The 21,671-nt window shown below is 40.9% G+C and overlaps 1 protein-coding gene and 1 long non-coding RNA gene across 5 annotated transcripts in view; one reads left to right on the forward strand and one right to left on the reverse strand.

Moving 5' to 3' along the window:
* UGGT2 (UDP-glucose glycoprotein glucosyltransferase 2) overlaps positions 1–14,677 on the forward strand; it is a 178,558-nt gene extending 163,881 nt beyond the window's left edge. For all 4 annotated transcript variants that reach the window (XM_045869607.1, XM_064585944.1, XM_064585946.1 and 1 more), the window contains 3 exons: positions 557–673; positions 5,055–5,181; positions 14,441–14,677. In XM_045869607.1, the coding sequence (XP_045725563.1) occupies positions 557–673; positions 5,055–5,181; positions 14,441–14,463 (267 nt within the window). In that variant the 3' untranslated portion in view covers positions 14,464–14,677. The remainder of the gene's footprint in view (positions 1–556; positions 674–5,054; positions 5,182–14,440) is intronic.
* Positions 26–8,744, reverse strand: LOC135363818 (uncharacterized). Its single transcript, XR_010409945.1, has 6 exons — positions 7,802–8,744; positions 7,163–7,285; positions 6,302–6,461; positions 2,195–2,407; positions 1,284–1,415; positions 26–164 (listed from the first exon to the last, which is right to left on the reverse strand). It is a non-coding gene; the product is annotated as an uncharacterized LOC135363818 (long non-coding RNA).
* Positions 14,678–21,671: the final 6,994 nt, after the last annotated feature.

Here is a 21,671-nt window from a genome sequence, read left to right on the forward strand (position 1 = left end):
TGACTGGGCTCGGTCACGCACGTGCTTACAGGCAGCACGCCGAGCTCTTTTGCCACTTACGAGGCTCATCTGCCTTAGAAACTTTCTTTAACCCAGGTGCCAGCAGTCTTTGCTTAGAAAGCTCGGAGCATGAAGGGATGTGAGAATCCCTGGAACGTTGTTTCCTAACAGGGAAATGAAGGGTCACCGCCGAATCGGGAGGGCGTGGCGGTTTCTGACAGCATTGGCAAGGGCAGGCCCAGTGCGGGTGCCCAGCTGCGCTGCTTTGGGGCAGGCGGAGGCAGGGAGCCTGTCCATTTGGGGGCCTGTGGGGTGGTGGGTGTCTGGGCTTCCCGCTGCATCCTGACACCCAGGGTGACGTCCAGGACAGCTGTGGGTGTAGTTCTAGTGCATGGGTTCATCGTGACACAAGATGATTGGGTCATATTAAGGATTTAATAGCCTACAAATCGGTACCTTAGATCTGCGAATGTTTTTTTTGAACCTGTTTTTAATCTAATTGACCTTGTTCCCTCTAATTTCTGTACCTCCTTGTTTAAATCACTTGTTTCCATAGGATCTTCCCAATAATATGATTTACCAAGTCGCCATTAAGTCTCTTCCTCAAGACTGGTTGTGGTGTGAAACGTGGTGTGATGATGACTCCAAACAGAGAGCCAAAACCATTGATCTGGTGAGTGTGCGCGCTGTCCTCTGCATGCAGGCAGGTGTGAACGTGTTCCAGTAGAATCGTTTCTCTTTTATAGACAGAATGGCACCCCTGTGGCACCCGGCTGCTTCGTCTGTTAGTACCATTCTGTTTACTTAGGTCGGCCAAGTACAGGGCTGTGTCAGGGGCCTCCAGGACCACCCCCAGCTTTGAGGAATCATTAAGAGGACTCCCAGGACTCAGGATATCGTCCTGCTCATGGCTGTGCTTTATTCCAGGGGGTACAAATCCATGTCCACAGAGGGAAGAGGTGTATGGGGCAAAGTGCAGAGCGAGCCAGGTGCAAGCTTCCAGGAGCCCTCTCCCTGTGCAGTCACACAAGAGCAGCTTAACCCCGTAAGCTGTGGGGAATTCCACAACACTGGTGAGGTGCTGTGTCCCAGGGCAGCTGGTTAGGAACCCAGGGCCCAGGATTCCTACAGGGGGGCTGCTCGCACAAGCACTCCCCCTGCCTGTCGCATTGACCAGACACTTAATACGTAAAAACACTGAAAATTCCCAACAATCAAAAGGAAAGCAGGTTCAGCATAAACCACGGGGTTGGCAGGGTTTAGGCACTGTGAGCCAGTCTTACCAGGGATGGTGGGAACACTGCTGAAACCCAAGTGCCCAGACGCCAGCCAGGGGCCATCCTTGCAAGCAGGCCTTTCGAAGGATCCGATCTCGGGCTTGCCGCATTACTCTTTTCAGCACTTTTCAGGGGCTTCTGAAAGAAAGGCCAGGAGCTGCCTGAAGTGTTCATGGATTAACTGTTATCTTAATATATAACCAGTTTGGTTCTCCTGCCAATATTTTCCCCAAATGAAGACAACCGAAATAATTCTGTCTCTACTAAATTATCCTATATATGTCTGTTTTTCTTCCTTGTGAGAAATTTTTTTTTTCATTTTAATTTTAAGTAGATTAATTATGCTACACAGTGTAAGTCTCCTAAACGTGAAATAGTTCAAACTAATTTATTTTCCAGCTGTCTCAAAGTCACATTCCAATACTTTATTGTCTTTGGTAGTTACGAGATGTTGTCATTCTTTTTCTGACCATCTTGTTTTTTGTGCTAATTTAAGTTTTAAATAATTATTTACAAGATCTTCAGTAAAAAATAAGCTGTCAAAATATTAGCATTCATACAGTTTTGAACAAAATAAGACAGGACAATAAAATAGACATTTTTCTAGGTATGTATAGAAATGTATAGAAAAAAAAGTAGCATGCCAGTATGTTAGGTTTCAGTCAAAGGTGATAGAATGTAGCAGAAACAAGTAAGATGGCATTTGTAAGAAGAAAGCAAGGGAATGTTCTAAAGAGAGGTCAAGAACATAACGAAACTCCTAAGAGATTGTTAAAGTTGTGCTGGGACATAAAAGGTTGTGACTCATACATTAGGGATGCAAGATCTCCTTGGGATCTCTAATACTTATAATACTTAGAGATAGTTAGCATGAGCTAACTGTGACAAACCCCAAATTTCAGTGGTTTCTCACTCACCTGAATACAGATCTAAGTGAGTATTCTGTCAGTGAGTAGCTTCCCTGTCCATCATGACTCAGGGACCAGCCTCCATCTACCTGGGGGCTACTTCATCCTCTGAGGTCCTGTCATCATCTGTATCCATCTGGAGCTGATCTGTCCAGGATGGTGGCCACTTGCCACATGTGTCCATTCAGCACTTAAAATGTTGCTAGTCTGAACTGAGATGTGCTGTAAAGTATAAGATACCAGATTTTGAAGACTCGGTACAATAATAAGAAGGTAAAAATATCTCATATTACTAACTTTTATATTTATTACATATTGACTGATAATTTGGACATATTTGGTTAAATAAAATACAGTATTAAAATTTATTTCACCTGTTCTTTTTATATGTGGCTACTAGAAAATTTAAGATGACATATGTAGTTTCCACATATTTCTGTTGTGAAGTGTTGATCTGGAGGGGAGGTAAGAAGTGTGAGGAATGCTTCCTGACTCCTAAAAGCTGTGGCCCCTTGGGTGGGAATTGGTTGTGTGGCCACATCTAGATGTCAAAAGAGCTGAGAAATGGCATTCCCAGATGGGCTACTTCCTAGGGATGGGTCTACATAGAGAAAAGGTGGCATAAATTTTGGTGGACAGCTAGCAATCCCTCCACAGAAACACTTCAAAATGAGAGAACATGCTAATTTGGGCCAGCTTCTTGGAGAAAAAGTTAAGGGAGTGCAGAAAAATCCCAAGGAAATGGCCTAATGAAGAGGAGAAAGCATGATTAATGGTATTGAAGGTGAGAAGGAGAGCATTTATGAATGTCATGATACTGTCTCAGCTCCATTTCAATAATCAGGTTTCTCAACCTGGGCATTATTTACATTTAGGACCGTATAATCCGTAATTGTGGGGACCGTCCTGCGCTTTGTAGCATGTTTAGCAGCATCCCTGGCCTTACCCACTAGATGGCAGTATCACCCCACCCCACCCCACCCTGAGCCGTGACACCCAAAATGTGTCCAGACCTTGTCAGAGCTCCCTTGAGGGGCATAATAGCCCTGTTTAAGTACCACTGATAGAGATTAGAGGGGGAAAAAATTATAGCACAAAAAAATAAGGAAAACATAGTATTTTTAACAGTTTCTGACACAAAATGAAAGAAAATGTTTCCATTATCTTCACTTTATAGAACATATTGTCTGTAAGGTTAATTTCTGCAAAGAAAATCCTCTTTTCCCACTTACTTCAGGAATATATTACTATCGAAAAAGTCCATAATGGAATGAACTGAAAATATTTGGTGAGGAAAGGATCAAGACAGCAGGCTCATGGCTTATAACCAATAGCTTTCCCACAAGGAATTAAGGAGAAAGCAAGCTGTGGCAACTATAAGAAAATGTCACAGAGCGTGAGCTTCAAGATGCATCCTCTGTGAATGCCTTGTAGAGAGCAAGGCGAGGCTTGTGGAGCTTGGGGACGTTTGTGCTCCTTGCACTGTCCTTCATGTCTCAGCCAGTGGCATCTCCATTCTTCACATGGCTTCAGCCAGACACTCTGGGGGCACCTGTGACCTCTCTCCTCACAACTCCCATGCAGCCCATTAGCAGACCTTTGTCAGCTGTACTATCCCCTACATCCAGAATCAGATCCTTCTCCTATGATACGTTTTGCCTTTTAACCCTTAATTTCCCAAGGAACTCCACAGTAGGACCAATTGCTCATTGAGTAGTTTAAATGGATCCCGTGTCACTGGAACCCTGGAGATTATCTCCCTCCTCTATGATGAAGCACTAGACCCCCCCCCACACACACACACATAACACATATAACACACATGGACACACATATAGGTGAATGTATGGATCGCACTACTAGAAAGAGTGGAGTTGGAACCATGACTGAGGATCTGAATCCACTGGTTTCCCACTGTGTCTGTCAGATAGACTAGTTAATATTTTTAGACATGAGATTGATAAACTACTCTGAATTTCACATCTATCAATATTTTGACAAATGAGTTCCAGTTAACTGATTTTTTTTCCAGTTAACTGATTTTTAATAGCATCACAGTTGCTAATTAGAACAGAGGCATAAGAAGGGGAATGAATGTTTTTGCTAAAGAAACTCAAGGAGTTTCTAAAGGCTAACAAATACTTTTGTCTGTGGAAAACATAAAGCATATAAACCAGACTTTAGTCCAAAGAAAAGATAAGAAAATATTTATTGGGTGCCTGGGTGGCTCAGTTGGTTAAGCAACTGCCTTTGGCTCAGGTCATGATCCTGGAGTCCCAGGATCGAGTCCCACATCAGGCTCCCTGCTCAGCAGGGAGTCTGCTTCTCCCTCTGACCCTCCAGCCTCTCCTGCTCTCTCTCTATCATTCTCTCTCTCTCTCAATAAATAAATAAAAATCTTTAAAAAAAAATATTTATTAATGTAGTCTCCTATGTTCTTTTACAAATGGTCATGTAATTAGATCTTTTGTCAAAACAGTTTGCAGAATTGTTTGACAAACTCCTTTTTAAGCATCAGAATGTTTTTAATTAATTTTTGTTTAAATTTCTGATTGAGGTGTTTGCATTAAACACTTTTTGCTTACATAATGATTTGTCATTTCACTTGATCCTTTCCCTATTAAACTAATTGTAGTACTTTAAATATTTAGTATTTAGGACTCAGCTTTTTACAAAATGTGTTTTGTTTGCTCTAGTGACATAGTAATGTCCTCAAGCATTTCCTTTATGTTTTCTGAACAATGGTCAGTCAGTCCTTCCTTCCCTCTTCCCTCCCTGCCTCCCTCCCTTCCTTCTTTCCTTAACTGAAGTATAATTAACATACAAGGATAATAGTTTTTCATTAACAAAACTTTATTTAAACTTTCAGTGCAATAATCCCAAAACAAAAGAACCCAAGCTAAAAGCTGCTGCGAGGATTGTCCCAGAATGGGTGGAGTATGACACTGAGATACGACAACTGTTAGATCATCTTGAGAACAAGAAGAAAAATGCAAGTAAGTCATCATTCTGGGGTGGTGTTGCATTAACTGAGATTATAATAGACTACAAACTCATTTCTTGGCGAATTTATTAAATGTAAATTAGATCAGAATTTCTTTAAGAAATTTGTGACATTATTAAGGATTTCCTTTTTGTATGGACTAAGCTCACAAATTAAAAACGGATAGAGGGGCGCCTGGGTGGCTCAGTCGTTAAGCGTCTGCCTTCGGCTCAGGTCATGATCCCAGGGTCCTGGGATCGAGTCCCACATCGGGCTCCTTGCTCGGCAGGAAGCCTGCTTCTCCCTCTCCCACTCCCCCTGCTTGTTTGTGTTCCTGCTCTCGCTATCTCTCTCTCTCTGTCAAATAAATAAATAAATAAACCGTTAAAAAAAAAAAAAAAAAAAACATGGATAGAGAATCTCTTCCCCCATGGATAGAACTTCAGTTCATGTCACCACAGATCCGGGTGCTGTGGCATTAGCCTCCTGACACAGTGTAAAAAAAGAAAAAAATGTTTGTCTTTAAGATTATATCAAATTTCCCAAAAGGTAAAAATCCAAGCCCTGAGATTTAGTAAAAGACTTACATAGTAACTAGAAATATTACCTCCTATCTCCTAAACGAATCTCCTACAGCATAGGGATTTCCCATGTGTTCCTGATTCTCGCAGCCTTAGGGCTGGAGCGTGACTCAGTTTCGATGTGCTTCCATTTCCAAGATTAAACTGTGGTTACCTGAGCATTTCATCACTCAGCATAAACCTTCAACAAATAAGCGTTGAATATGCCTTTAAAGCTGATATAAACTTCTTGATTGCCTCGTAATTCTTTCCTCATCAGTGCCTAGTTCTCTGTTTTTCTTTACTCTTTTTTAAAAATAGCACTGAGCTCTAGTCCGTGTTAGAGACTTTCACAGGTTATATTAATCCTTAACAATAATTCTTTCCAGTGGTTCAGAATAAAATTCTTAATTTCCTCAGCTTTATTTTTTCAAGAAGTTCAAATGTTAAATATAAACATAAAAATGTTATTTCTCACATAAGCATGAAATTGTGTTTTATCTTGACTTTCTGTATTCCTTAACAAAACTAGTGTGGTTATTTTCTGAGAAGTTCAGTATTTAAAACACTCACGGGGGCACCTGGGTGGCTCAGTCCTTAAGCATCTGCGTTCAGCTCAGGTCATGATCCCAGGGTCCTGGGATCTAGCCCCGCATCGGGCTCTCTGCTTGGCAGAAAGCCTGCTTCTCCCTCTGCTGCTCCCCCTGCTTGTGTTCCCTCTCTCGCTGTCTCTCTGTGTCAAAAAAGAAATAAAATCTTTTTTAAAAAATAAAACACACTCATGTATTTTTAATTAATAAATAATTAAGACACCATTTCAGTGCAGAAGAAGATTCTGTAAGTGGTGTGATATAACTGTTTTGAAGGGAAAGAGATAAGACAGAGAAGGGGGAGAAAAGGAAGAAAGTAAAAGGAAGAGAAAAATGAAATTTTACATAATTACCTCAAAAATTTTTAATGCACAGAACATGAGATGAAATGTTTCTCTTATCATATTGGAAAGAGTTAAAAGGATTAATAATATCCAGTTTTAGCAAGCGTATTGACAAGTGAGCACTCTCATGTACTCATACATACAGTAGCTGTATAAATTAAGGAAATATTACGGTATGTATAAAAATTTAAAATATGTGTGCCCTTTGACCCAGCAATTCACTTTAACAAATTTACATTTAAAAAAGAGAAATGATGGGGTGCCTGGGTGGCTCAGCCGGTTAGGCCGACTCTTAGTTTCAGCACAGGTCATGATCTCAGGGCCGCAGGATCAAACCCCACATAGGGCTCATGCTCAGTGAGGAGTCTGCTTGAGATTCTCTCTCCTCCTCTCCCTTTGCCCCTCCCCCCACACACAGACACACACTCTCTCACTCTCATTCAAATAAATCTTTAAAAAAAGAAAAAAGAAAAAGATAGATGTATACGTATGATTGTTACCATTGTTTTTAATGAGATAGAAATAATTTATCCAGTGGAGCACCTGGGTGGCTCAGTTGGTTAAACATCCAACTCTTGATCTACTCAGCTCAGGTCTTGATCTCAGGGTCATGAGTTCAAGCCCTGCAAGAAATAAGAAATAATTTATCCATAAATAGACTATTGATTATATAAACATCATTACATACAAACAATGAAATATAGCATAGCCTTTCAAGAGAATTGAGATAAATGTGTTTTGCTGACAGCATATTTTAAGTTAAAAATATAGAATAATATTTGTAATATGATTGACCCCATCATAAAGAAAAATGGTGTGTTTGTATGTGTTTACATATGTATTTGTATAAAAATAAGAGATTAAAAAATAAGCTTTATGAAAGATTATTGAATTTTTTACTTAATTTTGAATTATAAATGTAAGATATGTTATAAATATTAAAACAACATGGAAGTATATAGGATAAAGTTGGAAGACGTCTTTTACTCAAACACGAAGAGGCAATCATTTTTAAGGCTATGGTATATATTTTATAACTTTTGCATTTCTCTTACTGCAAGCTGTATTAGTTTTCTGGGGTTGCTCTAACACAGTACCGCAGTCTAGGTGGCTTAAACAAAAGAAATTATTTGTCTCACGGTTCTGGTAACTTGAAGTCCAAGATCCGGGTGTCATTAGGGTTGGTTCCTTTTGAGGGCAGTGAGGGAGGACCTGTCCCAGGCCTTCTTCTTGACTTGTAGGTGGCCATTTTCTCTCTGGCTCCCTTTACCTTGTCTTCTCTCTCTGTATGTCTGTGTGCAGATTTCTTCATTCAACAAGGACACCAGTCATGTTGGATTAGGGTGTACCCTAATGGCGTCATTTTAACTTCATTCCCTCTGTAAAGACTCTATTTCCAAATAAGGTCACATTCTGAAGTCCTGCAAGTTAGGATTCCACCATATGAATTTTGGAGGGAAACAGTTCAACCCATAACATGAATGGAGTTGAGGCTATTGTCATATGTTTAAGGGCCATTTGTAATTTCTTCTGTTTTCCACCTGTTTATTCTTTTCCTTTGCTCATTTTTTTCTAGAGGATTGTTGTCCAACACTGGAAAAAAATTAATGATCTTTATTCCAGAGATTTGTGTTGCCACCTTTATTGTATACTAAATTCCTGTATTATTTATGTCTCATTTGGCACATTTTTTATCCTGTTCCATTGATCTCTGTCTATACATGTGCCTATTTCACACTCCTTTTTGAAAATTTAGAGCATGTTTTAATACTGAGTAGGGCTTCTCTCCCCTCATTGCTACTTTGTTGTTGTTGTTTTCCCGGTACTCCTGTTCATTTTTCCATATAAGCTTTAGAATCATCTTATCTAGGTCAACATTTTTCAGGATTTTTTGGGGGGGTGAGGGTGCTGGAGGGAAGATTACATTAAATTTATTAATTAGGTTAGGGAGTATTGACATCTTCATGAAAACTGTTCTTCCCATTTAAGCATGTGTTGTATCTTTATGTTCAGGTTCAGTTTTATGTTTGTCAAGAATCATAACATTTTAATCATCTAAGCTTTATACGTATCTTTTTAAGTTTGTTCCTAGGTATTTCATCTTTTTGTTACTATTTATGAATGGCATTTTCTCTTACAATGTATCTTCTTAATGGTGGTTACTTGTACATAGAAAGACTATTTTCTGCATATGAATTTTTATTTCTGTGATCATACTGAATTCTCATTTATAGTAATATTTAAGTTGATTCTCTTGATTTTTTTCCTCCCAAGATTATCTGCAAACAAAAATGGTTTTTCCTCGTCCTTTCTAATCGTTATACCTCACATTGCTTTTTCTCATCTAATCGCTTTGGCTAATATTTCTTTTTTTTAAGATTTTATTTATTTATTTGAAAGAGAGAAAGAACACATGAGAGGAGATAGGGTCAGAGGGCGAAGCAGACTCCCTGCCGAGCAGGGAGCCCTATGCGGGACTCGATCCAGGGACTCCAGAATCATGACCTGAGCCGAAGGCAATCACTTAACCAACTGAGCCACCCACGTGCCCCTTGGCTAACATTTCTAATATGGTGTTAAATAACAGTAGTGCACTAGGCCTCTTTCTCACTTTGCCTGGCCAACTTTCTGTGTTTTCCTATTAAGTAAGATAATAGCTTTGGACTACAAAAATTTATCATGTTGAGGAAATAGCTATTGATTCCTATTTTAGTAAATGTTTTTATCAGTAATATAATAAATTGTATTTAGCACAGTATATAAACTAACTAGAATTTGAAAAGAATAAAAAGAATGGGTTGCAATTGATTGACTGCCTCTTCAGCAGAAATAGAGGTGACTATCTGGTTTTTATATTTGATTTATTAATATAGCAAACTATATTAATATATTTCCTAATACTGAATCATCCCTGTGTTCCAGAATTAAACTCAGCTTGGTCATGACCTACTATTCTTTATTTTTCCTTTTTTTAAGTTGAGATATAATTGACAGATACAACATTATATTAGTTTCAGGTGTATAACATGATTTATTATTGGTATGTATTGAGAAATGATCAAAATAAGTCTCATATTCATTACCATACACAGTTATAAATTTTTTCTTGTGATGAGAACTTTAAAAGTCTCTCTTAGCAACTTCCAAATATATAATACAGTATTGTTAAATACAGTCACCACGCTGTTCATTATATCCCTATGACATTTATTTTATAACTAGAAGTTTGTACCTTTTGACCCCCTCACCTATTTTGCCCATCCCCCACACCCCTGACAACCACTAACCTGTTCTCTGTATCTGTGAGCTCAGTGTTGTTTTATTTCAGATTCCACATATAAGCAAGATCATAGAGTATTTGTCTTTCTTTCTGACTTCATTCACTTAGTATAATGTCTTCAAGATCCATTCATGCTTTTGCAAATGGCAGGATTTCCTTCTTTTTATGGCCAAATAATATTTCACTTTATACACACACACACACACACACCTCACACTTTCCTTATCCATTCATTCATCCATCAATGGACACTTAGGTTGTTTCCATGTCTTGGGTATTGTAAATAGTGCTGCAATGAACGTGAGGACATAGATACATTTCAAGTTACTGTTTTTGTTTCCTTTGGATAAATACCCAGAAGTAAAATTCTGGATTATATGGTAGTTCTTTTTGTTATTTTTTGAGGAACTACCATATGTTTCCCGTAGTGGCTGCACCAATTTACATTTCCCTCAGCAGTGCACAAGGGTTCTCTTCTTTCCACATCCTTGCTAACACTTGTTGTTTGTCTTTTTGATAATAGCCATTCTAACAGGTACAAGATGGTATCTTATTGTGGTTTTGATTTTCATTTCCCTGATGATTAGTGATGTTGACCTGTTGGCCATTTATATATCATCTTTGGAAAAATGTCTCTTCAGAGCCTCTGTCCATTTTCTTAATTGGATTGATTGGTTTTTTGCTATTGAGTTGTATGAGTTCTTTATATAGTTTGGATATTAACCCCTTATCAGATATATGATTTGCAATTTTTTCCTATGCCATAGGTTGCCTTTTCATTTTGTTGATGGTTTCTTTGCTATGCAGAAGCTTTTTAGTTTCATGTAGTCCTACTTGTTTACTTTTGCTTGCTTTTGTTGCCTTTGCTTTTGGTGGCAAATTCAAAGAATATTGCCAACACTGATCTCAGGATGCTTCCTGTCTATGTTTTGTCCTGGAGTTTTATGGTTTCACACCTTAGTGTTTGATCCATTTTGAGTTACTCTTTGTGTATGGTGTAAGAAAGGGGCAAAGTTTCATTCTTTTGCATGTGGCTGTCCAGTTTTCCCAATACCATTTATTGAAGAGACTGTACTTTCCCCATTGCATATTCTTGGCTCCTTTGTTATAAATTAATTGACCATATTTGTCTGACTTTATTTTTGGCCCTCCATTCTATTCCAGTGAACTGTAGGTCTGTTTTTATGCCAGAGTCAAACTGTTTTGATTACTATAGCTTTGTGGTGTAGTTTTAAATCGGAGAGCCGGATGCCTCCAGCTTCGTTCTTTCTCAAGATTGCTTTGGCTATTTGGGGTCTTTTGTGGTTCTTTATAAGTTTTAAGATTGTTTGTTTTATTTCTGTGAAAAATGGTGTTGGAATTTTGATACGGGTTGCACTGATCCTGTAGATTGCTTAGGATAGTAGGGACATTTTAATAGTAATGATTCTTCCAGTCCATAATCATGGAATATCTTTCCATTTATTTGTGTCTTTATCAGCAACTCATAGTTTTCAATGTACAGGGCTTTCACCTCCTTGGTTAAATTTATTCCTAGGTATTGTATTCTTTTTGATGCAATTGTAAATAGATTACTTTCTTAATTTTTCTTTCTTATAGTTTGGTACTACTGTAAAAAAACACAACAGATTTCTGTATATTGATTTTGTGTCCTGCCACTTTACTGAATTCATTTATTAGTTTTAACCGTTTTTTGGTGGAATCTTTAGGGTTTCCTATATATAATATCACGTCATCTGCAAATAGCGACAGTTTACTTCTTTTCAACTTGGATGCCTTTCTTTCTTCCCTAATTGCTATGGCTAGTACTTCCAATACTATGTTGAATAAAAGTGGCGTGGGTAGGCATTCTTATCTTGTTCATGATCTGAGGGGAAAAACTTTTAGCTTTTTGCCATTGAGTATGATGTTATCTGTGGACTTGTCATATATGGCCTTTATTATGTTGAGGTAGAGTCCCCTCTATATCCACTTAGTTGAGAGTTTTTATCATAAATGGATGTTGAGTTTTTTCAAATGCTTCTTCTGCATCCATTGAGATGATCATATTTGTATCCTTCGTTTTGTCGATGTGGTGTGTCGTGTTGGTTGATTTGTGGATGTGGAACCCATCCTTGCATCTCTAGGAAAAAGCCCACTTGATTACGGTGTGTGATCCTTTTAATGTATTGTTAAATCTGGTTTGCTAATACTTTGTTGAGGATTTTTCCATCTTTGTTTATCAGGAATATTGGTCCGTAATTTTCTTTTCTTGTAGTGTCCTTTTCTGGTTTGGGGATCAAGTTAATGCTGGCCTTATAAAATGAGTTCAGATGTGTTCCTTCCTTGTCTATTGTTTGGAAAAGTTTAAGAAGGATTGGTATTAATTATTCCTTAAATGTTTGGTAGAATTCACCAGTGAAGCCATCTGGTCCTGGACTTTTGTTTCTCAGGAGGTTTTGATTACTCATTCAGTCTCCTTACTAGTAATTGGTTTGTTTAGGTATTCTGTTTCTTCATGAATCAGTATATTCATGGTAAGTTGTATGTTTTTAGGAATTTATTCATTTCTTCTAGGTTGTCCCAGTTCCTTGGTGTATGATTGTTCATAGTAGTCTTTTACAGTTCTTTGTATTTCTGTAGTTATATTTTCTTTTTATATTTCCTAATTTTCCCCTCTGTTCAGGGGATTTTTTTTTTTTTTTTTTACTTCTATTGATTTTTTTTGAAGGGGGCAATCCCATCTTAATTTTTGCAGATCTTTTTCTCTGCTGCCTTTGAATTTCAGTATCTTCTTGTTTTATGATTTCATCGAATTTCATTTTCAGAATAATCTGGAAAATATTAGAATTATCTTAAGTACCTCTTTGGTTCTCTTTGTTACCTTTATTTCTTTTGGGTATGTTGATTGTTCATCTTGGTCCTTTTTTCTTTTGCTATTGGTCTTCCTCAGATGCCTGGAGATCCTTGGCTATTTTTATATTTTTAAGAGTAAAAGATTAGATTGATCAATACAGAGAGCTGGCAAGCGTTTCCTCTGTGTAAAAATGTCTGTTTTTCCAATAGGCTTCTTCCCTGAGTGGGAGGGTTAATCAATAGCTCTAGGTGCATTAGCATGTGCAGAACTGACAGACTTCTCTGGATGTACGGGCACGGAACAGATAAAGGCCATGCTACACACCAGCCTGGCCAAAAGCCAAAATGAGGGCATTTTATTCAATAGCACTGACACTCATATGAAAATCAATCTCTGTCTCTCAGTAGATTGTTCAGTTTTGTTTTTTGTTTTTGGGGTTTTTTTTGTTTTCAAAAATCATCTTCTACTTTTTGTCTTGGAATAAACAGCCGGACCAGTTCTCTGTGAAACGTAGGGACAGAATGAGAGTGGGAAGCTGAGAGGCACAGATTTTCCTGACAGTGTTTCAGTTACTGCTTCACCTTCTCACTCACGCCCCACCAGTGTTTGCTGTTACGAGATCCTCCTCTGTCGGGAAAATCAGCTCCTCTTCCCAGCCATATGCTCGTGTATCAGCTACGTGTTCTGTCTTCAATTTTTAGAAATTCATTCATAACTCTGCTCCAACGATGTTTCATAACCACTTCCCCCATTCTCATTGTTACTCCCTTTTATATTTCTTTATTATCTCTCAAGTGGAATTTAGTGAAGAGAGAAACATAGTCTAACATCTCGAATTATGGAAGAGGATGCGTTTAAATCGTACTTTAATACATTTCTGCTTGAAAATGTCATTTTAAATATGTTAGTTTTTGGTTTTTTTTTTTAAGATTTTTTTTATTTGAGAGAGAGAGAATGAGAGATAGCATGAGAGGGAGGAGGGTCAGAGGGAGAAGCAGACTCCCCACCGAGCAGGGAGCCCGACGCAGGACTCGATCCCGGGACTCCAGGATCATGACCTGAGCCGAAGGCAGTCGCTTAACCAACTGAGCCACCCAGGCGCCCTAAATATGTTAGTTTTAAGACCAGTATGTGACAGCTCAGTGATGCGGAAGAAGAAACCATTTTGGTGTCTAAGAGTCTTCGCTAGTACTGATCCTCACATTTGTGTCACCTTCTGTCAGTGTTTGAGTGCTCTTGTCTCTCCCATCTCAGAAGAGGACCACATATGGCTTCTGCTCTTTGTTGTTCCATTATGTTAACCATAGGCTCTTTGTGCGTGGTGAGTAACCTCTCAGTATTTTTCAAGGCTTCCATTGCCAGGCAGGGTGCTAGGCTTTAGAGATAACAGAGATAAAAAAGATGTGGTCCTTGTGACCCATGAGAACTCCCCTCTAAGTGGTAAAATGTGAGGGCTTGTGATACAATATAATAAGTACCGTAATGTACAAAGAACTAATCGCATTTCACATAAGGAAGGAAATAGGTACTAAACAAATGAAAGGATCCTCAGTCAGCACCTATGCTGCTTTTTCTGTATCTCTGAATTTGGTGAGATATATGCTAATAAGCTAATTTGATATTTAAGATTTCAATAACTAAATACATTTTCCTCCCCTACAGTTGTGACTCATGATGAGCTCTAGCACTGGCTTCTAGGAAAAGAAGAGGAAAGTATGACAAGAAATCTGCCACCTGCTGGGGAAGTGTGGAACTACTGCTAAGACTTCTGGAGCTTTCCTTAAAGATCAGTGACATATTCCTCAATTTAAATAATATTAATTATTTAATAATACATGTACTTAATGTATTGAATAAGTTTAAGTTATATAAAAAATGGCCATCGAGTATTTAAAACTAGATTCTTTCTTTTTCTTTATTGCTTGAAACACTAGGTTTTCACCCATTAAAGTGATACTTTGCCAGATCGCCCAGTAGAAGAACATAACTGACTAGCTGGTCCTCATTGGGATTTATCAAACCATCTACGTCTGTGTATTCCCTCTTTATGCGTCCATACTTCTTTAATCGCAAAATGCACTTAAAATTAGAGAAACCTCTTGTGTTTTTTTCTTCTGAGAAAGAAAAGGACTCATGGTTACCTCTGAATAATTAAAAAAAAAAAATTTAAGCCCATTTATAACTTACTTTAAAATGAAAGAAGTGTGATACTATACTATAATCGTTTACTTAAGCGATATGATACAATTCTAAGCTGTATTTGTATTAATGTTTCTAATTTTTATTTCACAAAATTATATTCATGGGCTTCTGAGGTTTGTATGCTTTTAAAAGAAGGAGTATAAAAAGAAATATCAAGTAGTCACTTTTATAGAAACTAAACATATGAAGTTTGTTTTCCTGCTATGTATTAATAATAGATGAATAGAAATAGTGTTCAAAAACTATCCCCTTATTCTAGAATCTGGATCTTGGGAATGGAAGAGACCTCAGTGTCACTTGAACCCCATCCCCTGAAGAAGCTGATCCGTTGGGCGGGACTGAGCACGGGCGATCGTGATTGTGTACGGAGCGCTCCCTATGACCTGCTGCCGAGTGTGCTGTGGGAAATGTCTCACAGAGGTTCGCCCCAGCCACCGCGGCAGGCCCCCTTCCGGGCCCCGTGCACCTGGGAACCCTGCCAGGCCATAGGGAGCAGTCTGCTTCAGGAGACAGGCAGGTCCATCTGAGCTCCACAGTGAGCCAGAGCTGGCTACCGGGGTCTCTCTTGTTCCTGGAGCTCTTCGGAACGGGTCTAGCCCTCCTCTGTTCGGCAGCACGGCCCATAGGGTATTTGAAAATAGCCTCCCTGTTCCCAGCTGCTTCCTTCATTCCTAATGAGAAGTCACAAGAGCTCTCCCTCTCCTGGTCACCCTCCCTTTGTCACTTGTTCCCCTCTGTCTGCGGTAAAATGGAGTGTTCCAGGTGTGGCCTGCCCTGATGGAACTAGATTATTCCTGTGAGTGAGTTCCAAGGATCCCAAGGGATGCTGTGGAAGGCTGGAGTGGTAACTTAGCCTGGGGTGGCCAGCTCCGTGGTGCTGACTCCTCCAACGTCTGGGCTTGGGGAGCGGTAAGGGACTCTCTAAGCCAACTGAGGTGTGCCGTGGGGTTTGGGGCAGAATCCCCACCTGATGGTAAGATGGCACTGTGCTTTCCTTTATTGTCAGCTCGATTTCACTTCCATAGAATCTTTGGGGAGAAGGATCGGCTAGCCAAAGGCACCTGATTCCCGTGCTCGGGACTAGCTACCATCTCCGGTATGCCAGACTTCCTATTTCACGGAGTATAAGCTAATATTGCAGAATAATGTAAATGGTCTTGATGCTCCCCTTCTAGTTTGTATGTTGTGATTCGAAGGGCACAGTGTCCATGTCTCATTTCCAGATGAGTAAGAGCTTGTATCTAAAAATCCAGATTTAAGGGGTGCCTGACTGGTCATGAGTTCAAGCCCTGTGTTGGGCGTGGAGCCCACTTAAAAAGAATAAATTTTAAAAATTTTAAAAATCCAGATCTATAAATAAGATACTTCTTTACAGGAAGATTCTTTTATAAAATGGCTCACTTTTAAATTTCTACGTTAAGTGCATATAGACTGCTGTGCGATACAAAAATCCGCTCTTCTCAGGGGCCGAGGGCGGGAAGTGACCTCCAGCTCTTACAAGGAAAGCCACCAGCTCCCCTGAGCTGTAAATGCTGACACGTAGCCTGGGGCATTTGCGCCGTTCTGGATCCCGGTGCAGGCCCCCTGTCAAACGTTAACAAAAGTCAAATCCTGAAAGAGAAAGAAAACACTTTCTTCGAGAAGTACAATCCACTTATCTTTCCCCCTCCTTAAAGGAAACTGTCAACAGTTTATTCAAGAATTAGGAGATTTTGAGCTTATCATGGAAAGACCTGTAAACTTTAGGCATAAAGTAAACCCAAAATATGAGACTGAAGACCATCCAGTCTTTGTACCACTTGGAAGCTTATATTCAAAAGGTTAGATTTTGGAAGTGCCCATCCTTTGGCTCCAGGTATCAAGTTCAGAGGACAGTGGAGCCTCTAGAGAGCGAGAACTTTGGAAAACACATAGGCCATCTCAGCCTGGAGTTAGATAAAATTGGTCTTTTCTTTAATGGTAAAAATGTAGTTTGACACAAGCGGGAGCCAGGCCCCGACTCCGGCCCCTGGGAAGCGGCCTGACCGCGGGCCCTGCCCCAGAAGGGGCTTCAGTAGGTAGCCGCCGACTCGGTACCCTTCGGTGACTAAAGCGTGGCTGAGACCGATTTCTTCTTTGCTGCTGTATCTCCAAGAAGTTAGTGACATTTAGGGGGCAGGGGGAAAAAAATTAACGACATTTAACTTTCCACTAGAACAAGTAAGACTATTCACCAAAGGACTCGGACAGGTCTCAGCTCCAGGGATGAAAGGCGCCAATGAATCAGGCTCAGGACCACGAAGTCTAAGCTACTGTCCCACCCCTGTCTTGCCCGCTTCTCTCACCTGACTTGGAAGGACTAAAGCAATCCATTCACTTCCAAAGAACTGGTGGGATTTGTTGAAATCTTACCTTCGGTGGCAGAGTGAGGAGGGGCGGCAGGAAGGCCCAGACTCTGAGAGCCCGAGCTCAGCTTACAGGAGATCGTGTGGCCCGGCGGTGCGCGGTCGTGGGTGCGGGCGGGGCCTGCGGTGCGCGGTCGTGGGTGCGGGCGGGGCCGGTGGTGCGCAGGGGGCGGTGGGGGCAAGGCTGCCGCTCCTCTGGAGTCTGGAGGGATCCTGGAAATGGGACAGCCGCTCCCGTCTTGTAGCGGATTACAAAGCTCAGGTCATCAAACACAAACTTCTGTTCTCCGGAAAATTCCAGAGTGGAACCTCTCGACTTAAAAATTACTGTTAACAACGTTGTTCAAAGATTCCAGATTTGGGAAATAATCTTGTACCCTACAGTTAATTACTTGCATTTTAAAATGTTTCTTTGATCCCGTGGACATGCCCAACTGTATCAGGCTTGTTTCCTACCTGATACGATTCCACTTTAAAATGTAAAATTTTTAATTAGAATTGAGGGAATAAAAATTACTCAAATTTTGAAAGACTGGTTCAAAACCAAAACATTTGAACGACAAAGGTCAACCTCATGTTTCATCTGAAACTGGGGAGAAGGCGGAGAAGGCATAATCACGAGCCGGGCTGAGGAGGGTGAGTTGAGGTAAGCGTAACTCATCATAGGTGGAGAATCTAGGCCAGAACAGCGCACTCGGACCCCTTTCTACAGAAGTCGTGAGCGCTGCCCGCACGTGGCCTTTTCCTCTGTCTTCCCACAGTCGGCAGCTACCAGAAAATGTTTCTAAGAGGCTTCCTCTGAGGAAGGCTAAAGTAGAAGTCTCCATATAACCTGGACCAATCCAGTGACTAAGTATCTACTATGTGTCCTTTTGAATTTACCAGATCAGAATAAATGGCATTAAATAAATATCCAAATGAGAAGGTTATGGAGGGGAAAGTGTCAGGTGGTGACACTGGGGATGAAAGGAGGTGGGAGAAGCCTGCTAGCCAGAGGGGGAGGAGGAGGAGGGTTGGGGAGGCGGGGAGGCACAGGGTCCCACGGGGGAGTTTGGCGCTCTGGGTCCAAAGGGCCGGGATGGGCTTTGGCATCTGCTACCACTTGCCCAGGATAGCTCGGCGGGGCTCTCTCCGGATCTCTCCGCCTGCACTGTTTCCTGAGGGTCCTGTTTATGCCGAGTGTGTGTTCTACAGCGGTCTGTTGGGCCACAGCTCTTGGACACCAGGACAAACAGGCTGATCTGGGATTTGGCGATGCCGTGTTTCTTCTCCGCACAGCGTCCATCATAAAGCTGGGCTGCTGTAAAGGCCACGGCCCACGCCGCCCCCCCCCCCCCCCCGTTAGCGTAGCAGAGGGCATCCAGTAGGAGGAAGACATGCTGTTTTGTTTGCACTAAAATTGTACAATTTCCACTCTCGTGAGGTCCTATGAACTTGAGGTGATAAAAGGCATTAAACCACAGGAAAAACACTGCAACAGGTGATAGGGAGAGTTAATAAAATCCTAAGAAAAACTTAACATGGTGAAATGTCGCTTAGAAGAGCTATCCTTTGCTATCTTTAAAGCATCTTTCACACCGGGAAGAGTCCTGAGGATCTGGGAAGAGAAAATGGATCTGCCCTCCCTCTCTCTTCTGGCAGCCCTCATGCCTGGGGGGACTTTCATAGCCTCAGACAGAGGCTGAGTGCTCATATATTGCAAAGATAGCATTATTAAGAATTTGGAAACTGCACTTTCTGGGAAGGTTCTAAATATAAGTGTTCTAGTCCTTTAATTTTAGGGTGTGTGGAATACTTGAGAAGAAAGCTGCTTGGGTTTGTAGTTAGAAATCTGTGACAGGGTGCCTGGCTGGCTCAGTCGGTAGAACATGTGACTCTTGATCTCGGGGTTGTGAGTTCAAGCCCCATGTTGGGTGTAGAGATTACTTAAAAAGAAAAAAGAACTTTGATCGAGATAAACCGCATTCCCCCCACCCCAAGCAAACCCCTTTTAAAGACTTTTACAGAAATGTGCAAATTATGGTATAAAAACCAAAGGCTTCAAACAAAGCCAATTTAAATACTAGATTTTAATAGTATTGAAACCGAAGAACTGTCCACTGAAAGTCCTAGCTGTGCTAGGACTTTTGGGGTTAAGAGGTTTTAACCATTTCTGCTTTTCGTGCTCGGACTTTCCTTCAGCTCCACACACACGGGCCGCCCTCCCGTCACCCCAGCTCCGGACTACATGCAAAGCCAAGTTGGAAGGTAGACTTCTCATGAATCGAAAGCAAGAAAATACTGATTTGACCATAAATATTTTTATTAAATGTGAAAATACACGGGCATAAAAATAGTACCCATATTTGCAGACATATCTGAGATCCATTTCAATTAATTTTCAGTTTCTTTTTTTATTAAAACACTAAATTGAGATGGATTAAATTAGTCTTGTCTCAGAACCAGCAATAGCCTTACAGTAGGAGTAGTTTTAACTGCTCAAACATCTCCACGTCTTCCCTCCTCCAACTGCTTTCCGCTGCAGGCAAGAGGTCACCGCGGATGAGTGCAACACCTGTCAACTATACATAAAGCCACGCGGTGGCTAACTGTTCTCTTAAATCATTCAGCAAATGAGATCATCCATGAAAAAAAAGTCCCCACCTATTAATATCTTTTGCAATTGCAGAACAGACTCTGCTACTAACAAAAGGAATGATCTGATTTAGAATAAGGATAGTATTTGTTAACAAATTAGCATTTGCCTTCCTCCTTCCTTTATAAATATGGGAAAGTCTACTACATTCAATGAAGTTGCATGAATTTCTCCAGGTCACACCACGCACGGTACTCAGAGCCTTTGCAGGGCCCATTGCTGGCACCCTGTGCTTGAAGGCAGGCAGCTCTGACCCAACCTGAGGAACCGGTTTCAACGTAAGCCATCTTATTATGCATTTTTTCCATAGTAAATGTCACAACTTCTGGCCAATTTCATGCCTTTAAAGTGAAATCTTCCATTTTCCACCATGAATAGGAAATGCTGCCAATTTCAAATTGTGATTCTATTAACTTTTTTCATACTTGGTTATCAGTATTTTCCCCTTAAAAAAAAAAAAACTATGGGGAGTTTTTACATTCCATTATCAGAGTCCCAAAAAGTCGTTTTCATACTGGTATTTAAGATAAATTTTTAATACTGACTAAAGATATTTTAAAGTTAGCATTACATCCATCCAATTCACAGTAGTAAACTATTAGTTTTCGTTTTCAAGTTTTCATTTATCCATGCTAAGAAAGCACAGTTTCAAAAATGGGCAATAAATTTATTCTTTTTAGAATCGTCTCGTGTTTACAGGCTGATGTGTTTAATACTTGCTGCTGTGGAAAATATCCACAATATACAGACAAGGGCTCCTTCATTTCAGGAGCTTCCCAAAAAGGGAGGAAGGAGTTTAAGACAGGAGTCTAATAAGCTAAGGCTGGGCAGCCCTGTGATTCTACTTTTCCGGAAACAGCCACAGGCCCCGAAACAAGAGCCAGGAGACGGGCAAGTAGAAGGAAGCCGCGAACAGGTCAAACGCTCAGTCCCGAGCTCTCCGGGGCGTGAGGACGCCGCCCCGCAGGCCGGCGGGACGCAGCTTCTGTCGGCGGCGCGTCAAGGCGGGGCGCAGTCACAGGCCGCACTGTCCTCGGGGGTCTCTGGGGCGCTGGCCCTTGGCCCCGTCGCTCCTCTCTCTCCACTGAAGACCAGCAAGTAGCTGCGCATTTCAGTTACGGTGACTAAACTGAACCCACGGTAGAATTTCAGGAACGGGACTTACAGTTACCGCCAGTGTGGACAGAGCCCGCCAACAGCCGTGTGGGCAGCACCCGGGCGCGTCGCCCCCCGGCCAGCCCGCCACCGTCCTGACCCCCTCCGGCTCCTTGGGGCGGCTTCTCGTCTTCTCTGAGCGGAAAGGCAAGTGATTTCCTATTTCCTCGGTCTGATTCTGTGTGAAAGTTCTTACTTTAAAAGTAGGTAGAGGCCATTGCTAGATCGCAAAACGGTCACAGTGACCTCATGTACCAAAGAACCAGACTGGCAAACAGTGCTGATCTAATGCAGTCGTGAGCTTACGAAGATGAAAGAATAAACAAAACGGAATTTCCCTTGGAAATCCCTTCAGCACTGACTTGAATTCTGAGACCTTAAAACGAAAGGAAAGCTGCGAACTATTCACTAATTTTCAAAATGCATTAAGTTTATTGGTAAGAAACAGACTTCTAAATAGATGCAAAAAGCACACAGGTGTTTTGCTCAGCTCAACTATGTGATTTTTGCCCCTCCA

The sequence above is a fragment of the Mirounga angustirostris genome, unplaced genomic scaffold (genome assembly GCF_029215605.1).
Source record: "Mirounga angustirostris isolate CCGP_5_RB_7025 unplaced genomic scaffold, mMirAng1.0.hap1 SCAF_3, whole genome shotgun sequence".
Taxonomy (NCBI): Eukaryota; Metazoa; Chordata; class Mammalia; order Carnivora; family Phocidae; genus Mirounga; species Mirounga angustirostris.